This window comes from Schistocerca cancellata, chromosome 4 (genome assembly GCF_023864275.1).
Source record: "Schistocerca cancellata isolate TAMUIC-IGC-003103 chromosome 4, iqSchCanc2.1, whole genome shotgun sequence".
Taxonomy (NCBI): Eukaryota; Metazoa; Arthropoda; class Insecta; order Orthoptera; family Acrididae; genus Schistocerca; species Schistocerca cancellata.
The window spans coordinates 153,929,976-153,939,069 of NC_064629.1; the positions used below are offsets into that span (position 1 = coordinate 153,929,976).

The window sequence follows — 9,094 nt, forward strand, 5'->3', positions numbered from 1 at the left end:
GTATTGCTTTCTGGCATGACGATGTAAAAGATGGACACAGAGCATGCTTCGTAATGCTTACAGGCCTCGTGTTGACGGTTTGGTGAGTAGTAAAGGTTTGTCTTTGTTTATAGAGCACGTCACAGTAACGCCAGTGGAGTAGTACAATATTTTCTCCGTATGCGTAGAGTAAATACTTTAGTTACAAATTGGAGATTAACATTCAAAAGTAGATCAATGATATGCAGCATGACGTGATAGCTCCTCCTGTGCAACATTATTTCCTCGTTATATAATTAAAACCATTGACAGGTAGATAATAGTCTGCATTTGATGCACTGGTTCTTTTTTCTTATAAATTGTATCTTATTCCCATTTTCATACGTCTTCACTTTTTATACTAGCAGTAACAGATTGCTACCTTATGTTTCTTAGAAAGGTCCGCGTCTTTGTATCACGGTATATTTGTTTACTTTGTTCTATTTCTATGCATTTACAACTTTTGTAAGGACGCTCGCCATAGCTCTTGTGCTTCTTTCATCTGTTAGTTTTTATTACAAGCTTGCTTCAGTAAATATGACTCTGTTCATTCGTTTTTTATTTGCATTGTGATTATGTATTATTTTTTGTTTAGCTTTTAATATAGCCATTTTCAGCTACAACGATGTACAGCGTCAATGTTGCTACTATTTTGCTAACTGATAACAGCCAATACGTCTTCGTTTATTGGTTTTTATTTTACATTTTAAAGTTTGTAACTCATTATTTTGTTGTTGAACTACATACTCATATCTAGTACTTCTCATAAATAAAATTCACTATAAATCTTGTCGAAGTACGTCATCATATTTGCTACTACATTGCCACCTGACGGTAGCCATGCAGCTTTTTCTTTTCTGTCCTCGTTATAAACTAAAAAAATCTTTTGCAGTCTTGCTTCCTGTTATTATTTTATCATGCATATTTGCCCATTGTATTTTTATGATTTAATTTTTTGGACTCTGTTGTGAATTACGAAGAGGTATGGCGCCACCATCACTGCTATGCTGACATCTGGCATGAATGTTCACCTGTAAGTTTCATGTTAAAGATTTTTACACTAATCTGCTAACGATTGTCATGTATACATCTTGTAAGCTTTATATCTACGTGCAGCATCATGCTGCTAGGCATGTTTTTGCCTGAAGCACCTTGTGTGAACAACTGAGCTTTGTTCTTGTAGTTCATTGTTCTGATTCGGTTTTGTAATTTCCATGTAAAAAATGGTTCAAATGGCTCTGAGCACTATGGGACTTAACAGCTGTGGTCATCGGTCCCCTATAACTTAGAACTACTTAAACCTAACTAACCTAAGGCCATCACACAGATCCATGCCCGAGGCAGGATTCGAACCAGAGACCGTAGCACTCGCGCGGTCCCGGACTGCGCGCCTAGAACCGCGAGATCACCGCGGCCAGCAATTTCCATGTATCTTTGGCACTTTATCACAGATATCTAAAGACTGCAAAGTCCGAAACACATCATATTGCGAGCAATAAAGTCATATTTTCAAACATGATTTTTTAATTGTGACCAGTCCAGCCTTTATATAGTGCTACTGTTTATTTTCAACATGTCTGTGAGCCTCTTACACGATTTTATGTGGCAACTGTCACATCAGCTCTATGAATGTGGACCCGAGGTATAAATGCGAGTGGCTGACGTTTCCTTGGTCACTTATTGCTTGAACGATTAAAAACATTTTCTATAGATTGTAAATCAGAATTTCTTAACTTTCTAAATAGACCCAAATATGTTCATAAAATGTGTTACTGCTGTTGAGAAAACCACTACAGCGTTCTCGTTGTTTGCCTCTAAGTGATGGACCTGCGCACCTTTTATTTACTTTCTATTATTTCATGTTGTATAGTATCAGTTTACCATATGAGGTGACTTATGTTTCAGAATTTTTGCTAAGAATCCAGTAACTGAGCAAATATGTGTTTTAGTGAACAGGAAATTCTAAGAGTAATGTGTGTGTCAAATCTACAGCGTTGGTGACTGTATTGAATTTGTACTGAAAAAAGCACTGGAAATGAATGTGAATTGTTGTAAGAGGTGCCTTTTTCAGTGAGAGAGACTATTTTTTACAACAGGCACAGTTTTTGTGAACTGTATGGTATTCATTTTTTAGATTTTTGTGTTATTATGCGTCACGTCGTAGTAATAAAATTGGTGTCCTCTTCTCAGTGACATAACAAACTTCCATTCAGTAAGCATAGTTTCAAGAAACGTAGTGACCCCATCCATTCACGACAATATTAGCAATTGAGCAAGTTTTACAGCCAAATCTCATTATATAATTGGTAATGTGAAAACTATGACAGAGGCATACAAGAACAAATTTAATCAAAGCATGTAAGAAAGATAATGAAGTAACAGCTTGCTGAATACACTGAAACTTTAATACTGATGTGCCACCAAAATCATAATGTGTTTTACAAATATATTTTCTTCTTTTACCTTCAGCATGAGATTCATGAAATTACTAAACCAAAAGAACGGTAATTTTTCTCTTACAAAACTGATAAACTCATGTTATAAAAGATTTTAACATTATTCTTCTATCTTAGATATTGGTCTAATTATTTGGTGCTAAAAGTCATTTAATGAAAGATTACTTTTTTGATTTTTGTCCTGAGTCTTGCAAGCAACACAGTATAAGAAAATCTACATATATTCTTGATGATCGTTATATTAGCTAGAAAAGATATACTTTTTATTCTGCATATATATACATTAAATACGTACTGCAGATGTGAAGACATACCTGCAAAAGTTTCTAGAAATAGCAGCTGTTCTCTCTGACCGAGTAACTTTACTAGTTATCTATGAACGTTTTTATCTCTGTTTTGCTTATGTAAAAAATATTGCGTATATAATTTTAGTTAATACTGCAGAAAATCCTGACACTACGTTTATGGTAGCATCTTAACGCAAACACTAATTATTGTTCATAATGAAATTAATAATGTAGAAATTCCACTTACTAGGATATGTTATTACATCTCACTCCACCGAACTGTGTCAGTCATGGGGATCTACGGTCTTAGTAGGGTTGGGTTGTTTGGGGGAGGAGGCCAAACACCGAGGTTATCGGTCTCATCGGATTAGGGAATGATGAGGAAGGAAGTCGGCCATGCCCTTTCAAAGGAACCATCGCAACATTTGCCTGGAGCGATTTAGGAAAATCAACGAAAACCTAAATCAGGATGGCTGGATGTGGGATTGAACCGTTATCCTCCCGAATGCGAGTCCAGTGTGCTACCCACTGCGTTACCTCACTTGGTCTACAGTCTTAGTACGAATATTAATTTGCTCTGTGATAGCCCTCAGCATATGCTGCAGAGGCCTTCCAGCTTTAATTTAGATATGTTATTGCTTACCAGTTGCCTAAAAAGCAATAAGAAAATAATTACACAAAAGAGTTTTTGTTCAAGGTATTGATCCTTTATTTAATGAAAAACATACAGATATAATATAATATTATAAGAAAAAACTAATTAGAAAAAATACAGCTCAAAGTGAAATTTCCAATTCCATAAGTATTTTCACAAATATGTCAAGGATAACTAGTTTCTATATATATGAACAAGTGTCAAACTATATGTTTTACACATTGTTAGCAAACTTATAGCAGTACAGGTGCTCAGCAACTTCGGTTTTTAGAAGAGTCATAGAAAAATGATTACTGGTAAGTAGAACTGTGTAATACTAAAATTTCATTAGTTATCTTTTAGGATTCATAGTAATATACACATGATATATTTAGAGGAAACACATTACCCACAAATTTATCTTTATCCAATTAGAAATTTATCAGTATATTTGGTTATACCATAAAGGGCTATAATTAACTGTCATGTATGATACTGTATGTAATATAGAAGCTAAACACTCGTTTCTCACATTGTATAAAAAATGGTATTGGCACCTATTTTTTACTTAATTCTCACAAAAATTTTACAAGTCACTTATAACAACCAATAAATTGATAATTCATGTAATCATACCCAATTGTAGCACAGAAACTACACAGCTACATCAGTCAGATATTATCTATCACATCCAAAGGTCAATTACATGGTTACAACAGTCTATTTAACTGAAATATCTACTTCTATTTCCAACTATAATTTTCTATAATTCCCTCTTCTACCTACAATAATTCTACAATAACAATAATCTAACAGCAGTTACAACTCCAATACAAGTTTCCATATTAAGCTTGTTCGTCAAACAGTAATGTATTCTGTCAAAATTCTAGTAACATAGCAATTCTGTATCATATGTTTCCTGCTGTAAATGAATATTTTACTTAGGTTTTTAATTCATTAACTGGTATGAGTGAAGCACACATGTTAAAATCACAAGTATTTTACACAGCAGTGGAAAATGATGTAACCACTGTTGAAAGATCCCTGTACAATAGAAATCACAATAACTATGGTTGGAGAACCTTCTTATTCATACCCACCACAGAATGCAGGTACCAGGCAATAAGTATACATTAGTATAAAATGCTACACGTCATCTTAATAAACAACTAGTTGACGCTGTAGACACCTGGTAGATTACTTTCAGATGGCTGAGCACTTTTTCTACTTGATAAATATTCTATCGTCATCTGAAAAGCTTTCAATCAATCTTTACACTACAAAACTCTACTCACAGTGTAAAAATGAATTTTTCATGTTTAAATTTAAAAAAATAACGCATAAAAATGCTATGACTATCTCTGTTGGAAACCTGAGCCAGACACCACATGCATGCTTACATAAATCTCTCAACCGCCTCCTGTGTGGTAAATAAAGTTACGTACATTATTTTAGAGGCCGTAATTTGCCAAAATGTCTAAAATACAAATAAAATTTCCCATGATGTTGAGAACAGGATGAGTGAAAAGAGTCATCATGTTGCTAAATCTGCATCCATCTATTTGTCGCTATCGACATTTGCAGCTTCACCGAGCTTTTCGTTGTCCTGAGCGACATTTCCATCATCATTCTCTTCATGCAAATTCGAACGATCCATTTCATCTTTTATGGTGGCAGCAGCAGCCTCAGTGGAAACATTTTTGTCTTGTATCCCTGTTGCTATTTCATGTAACCCATCTTCCTCTGGCAACTGTTGAGTCAATGTAGGCTTTTCTTGCTTTTGCAGATTGTTTTCTGAAAAAAGAAACCACAGGTCTAGTGTACATCACAGTTATTGTAATAAATGGCGTGTCGAATCTGTGGGTAAATATACAAAAAATATATTAACTGTAAGACACTTTAGGAATACACTGTGTAAAGCTGCCTATAGCATACTGCACTTATTTTCTCACAATTACACATTATAAGGTTCTTTCAAGACTGAAAAACAAGTGACGCCCGCCAGTTATTATCATTCTTGTGAGAAACTCAATTTTGTTCTCTCTGAGTCACAAGTCAAACATAGAAGATTTTACGGACTTTCAACAAATCATTTACCACACGTAACTCACTGACAACTGGTTTACTATAGCACAGCTAGTAAGGTTACATACAATGAAAAAAGTTAAGCTTAGTAGAAAAAAAATGAATTGCAAGTAAACAAATATTTCTCAGGTGCTGTATGCTCCATAATGCTGTAAATTGTTGAAATTTCCGTTTATGTTGTATCGTGAACTGCAGCAAAAATATAAATAAAGTATGTTGATGTGGATCTGTGATTCATGAATTAATATCATTCATGTATGGAAATTTATATTTTGTGCAGATTATTTCTGATTCACTGAGGGATTCTGAGTTTCCAAAATACAGATGAACATAGAAGCTTGACAATTATGACTGTGCCCAGTTTCAATAACATTTACTTACTGGAAATTTAGATATTTTCATTAACCTGAATTAGAAATTTATGCACGTGGCTGCAACTAATGAGTGCAAGTCAGTAGCTAGCAGTACCATTTCAAATAGGGACAACACCACTTACTGAGTGACAGCAGATATTTCATACTGCTTTTAATATAATTCATCTGTTTAAATATTGTATAAAGTATTTGCTATTGTATATTGCAGAAAAGCAAACAAAGAAATTTGGTTGTTTTTCACTAACTATGGACATTACTTCACATCATTGTAATTGCATCACAGAACAGAAAAATCGAGCTGAATGTGTATAAAACATAGGAAATAGTGTTAAATACACAATGCTGAAAGGGAAATACTTAACACCGAAATGCGCAGACAAAATGTCAGTTCTGGTTTCACAACACAATTGACTTGACGGGCAACATAAAATACAAATAAAATTCCTCACGACGTTGAGTGCAGGATGCGTGACAAGACTCGCCATGTTGCTAAATTTGCATTAATCTAGTTGTCGTTATCAACATTTGCATCTGCATAAAGCTTTTCATTGTCCTGAACTACATTGCCCTCATTATTCTTACCTTGTATATTCAAACGTTCCATTGCCTTTTCGATGGTTGCAACAGCAGCCTGGGTGGAAACATTTTCGTTTTGTATTCCAGTCGCTATTTCATGTAACTCATGTTCCTCTGGCAACTGTTGAGTCAATGTACGCTTTTTGCGCTTTTGCAGATGTTTTTCTGAAAAAAAGAAACGCACAGGACTAACTTATGTCACAGTTATTGCAATAAATGGCATATAAAATCTGTGGGCAAATATAGCAAAAATATACTAACTGCAAGACACTTCAAAGACACAGTTTGTAAAGCCGCCTATGACGTACTGTGCTTATTTTTCCATAATGACACATTATAAGGTCCGTTCAAGACTGATAAACAAGTGAGGAGTGGCAGCTATTATCATTCTTGTGAGCAACTCCATTACTTTCTGTATGAGTTGCTTATCAAACACAGACCTCTAACAAATCCTTTACTACAGGTAACTCACTGATAACTAGTTTAGTACATCACACCTAGTAAGACTGCATAGAATGAAAAAGTTTAAGCATAGAATAAAAAAATAAAATTACAAGTAAATAAATATTTCTCAGATTCTCTATGCTCTGCAATGCTGTTAAATTATTGTATTTTCCTTTTATATTCTTTCTGGGCTGTAGCAAAGAATTAAATGAAGTATGTTGATGTTCCTCTGTGACTCATGAACTAGTAACATTCATATGTGAAAATTCATATTTTGTGCGAATTATTTGTTAATCACTGAGGGATTTTGAGTTCCCAAAATAAAGCTTAACATAGAGGCTTGACAATTATGACTTTTCACAGTTTCATTAAGGTTTCCTAACTGGAAATTCAGATATTTTCATTAACTTGAATTAGCAATTCATGTACGGTATGTAGCTGGAACTATTAGTGCAATTTCAAATTAGGTACCACTTACTGAGTGGTAATAGGTAGCACGGTATTTTAATAAGTACAAGTCCACAACTAGTAGTGCAGTTTAAAATTAGATACCACTTACTGTGTGATGGCAGGTATTTTGTTATATGTTTTCATATTGTCTCTAACAGAACTTATCTCTGTAAATGTTAGATAAAGTATTGTTGTTACACGTTGCAGAAAAGCAAACGAATATCATAAATAAGTAACATGGTGGTTTTTCACTAAATATGAACATAACTTCATATCATTGTAATTTCGTCACAGAGGTGAAAACTAGAGGTGAATGAGTGTAAAATATAGGAAATAGTATACTCAATTTTGAAAGAGAGAGACAAACTGGAATGCGCAGGAAATATCAGTTTCTGGGTTATGATGCAGTTCTTTCAGAATAACACACTACAAATATAAGAAATATATACTTTACGATTCTTAGTTTGCTTTAGTATTTTGAAATCGTAAGTGTGCATTTCTTCAGTCTGAATCACACTCGAAAGCGATTAGTACATCTTGCGAATCCAAAATCATAAAGCAGACTTAGAAATTATACCACATTCTCTCAAAAATACAAATTTCTTTAGTGATTAAGGAAGGTTTTCAGCGATCACATAACACAACTACTTCAAATCTTGTTGGCGACAATGTATTCACTAGTTGTCTCCAGGTAGTAGCATCGAAATTTACTAGTCTGGCAGATCTCTAGTGCAAGTCGTGTATATAATTATACAATTTCGGGAAGCGTTACAAAGACATCCACAGATAATATGTAGCGTAATATGCTTAAATTGTTATCTGATAATTTTCAAAAGCATTATATTATACTCACTGGGGCCTGTGGTGACACTTTCACCGGCTGTGTGTGGTGCTGCATGTGATGTGTCCTGCTCACCTGTGGATCTGGACTTTGATGGACGCTGATGTGAACGCCCTGACTGTTTGTGCGACTGCTTTGAGCGCTTGCGTTTTGGAACACCTCGGGGTCGTTCCATGTGAACAAGTTCTGGCTCTATGTGAAACTCATTGTACTCTCTATACTGAGGAATGACATCGTATAGTGTGTCATCAATTACCATAAATTCCCCAGGCTGGCCATTTATGATATCTACAAGCACACGTGTATAAAGTTGTTCTTGCAACATCATAGCTTGCTGGAGTAGATGACGATAAAACGACTGGGTTGGATGTGGATTATCTGGGTGCATTGGTGGATGGACATCAGGGAGTGGAGGGTAGAAACGTGGCACACCACCTCCGAATGAAAAAGGATTTGGCATTTCATCGAAGTTTGCAGGATTGCAGATAATACCATCTGGGAAGTAAAGTTCAACATGGATCAAACGCGGAGGTTGACCGGCCACAGATGGATCCGTTTGTGCATCAGGAGGGTTAACAAGTATATCAAACCCAATCTGATATCTGAGGTAGTATGGAAGCCAAGGAAAGTAGCACATAACTGCGTTCGATCCTAATTCATTGCGAGGCTCAGACGACATAATGCCCTGTAGAGTGATCCAACTGACACTATGAAACCGACTGGAACTCGAGCAAAGCACTAAGACGCCCTTCGAATAGCTAAGACTAGTCGCACTATTCACAGAGGTCTCACTGAAACTGAATGTCAACTGCGTTCTTCGTACTGTAGAAGGAGTCGTATAGTGGGGGCTCATGGGCAGTAGTGGGAGAAGTCGTGGTGGGAGAAGCTACATGGTGGGGGAAGCTACAGGGTGGGGCAAGCTCAGGCAG

The 9,094-nt window shown here is 35.5% G+C and overlaps 1 protein-coding gene across 1 annotated transcript; it reads right to left on the minus strand.

Annotated features, from left to right (window-relative positions):
• Nucleotides 1-4,904: 4,904 nt before the first annotated feature.
• LOC126183940 (uncharacterized) lies at nt 4,905-8,844 on the minus strand. The gene is made up of 3 exons (XM_049926288.1): nt 8,178-8,844; nt 6,437-6,595; nt 4,905-5,189 (listed from the first exon to the last, which is right to left on the minus strand). The coding sequence occupies exons 1-3, from the start codon at nt 8,842-8,844 to the stop codon at nt 4,954-4,956; spliced, it is 1,062 nt and encodes a 353-aa protein (XP_049782245.1). The 3' UTR covers nt 4,905-4,953.
• Nucleotides 8,845-9,094: the final 250 nt, after the last annotated feature.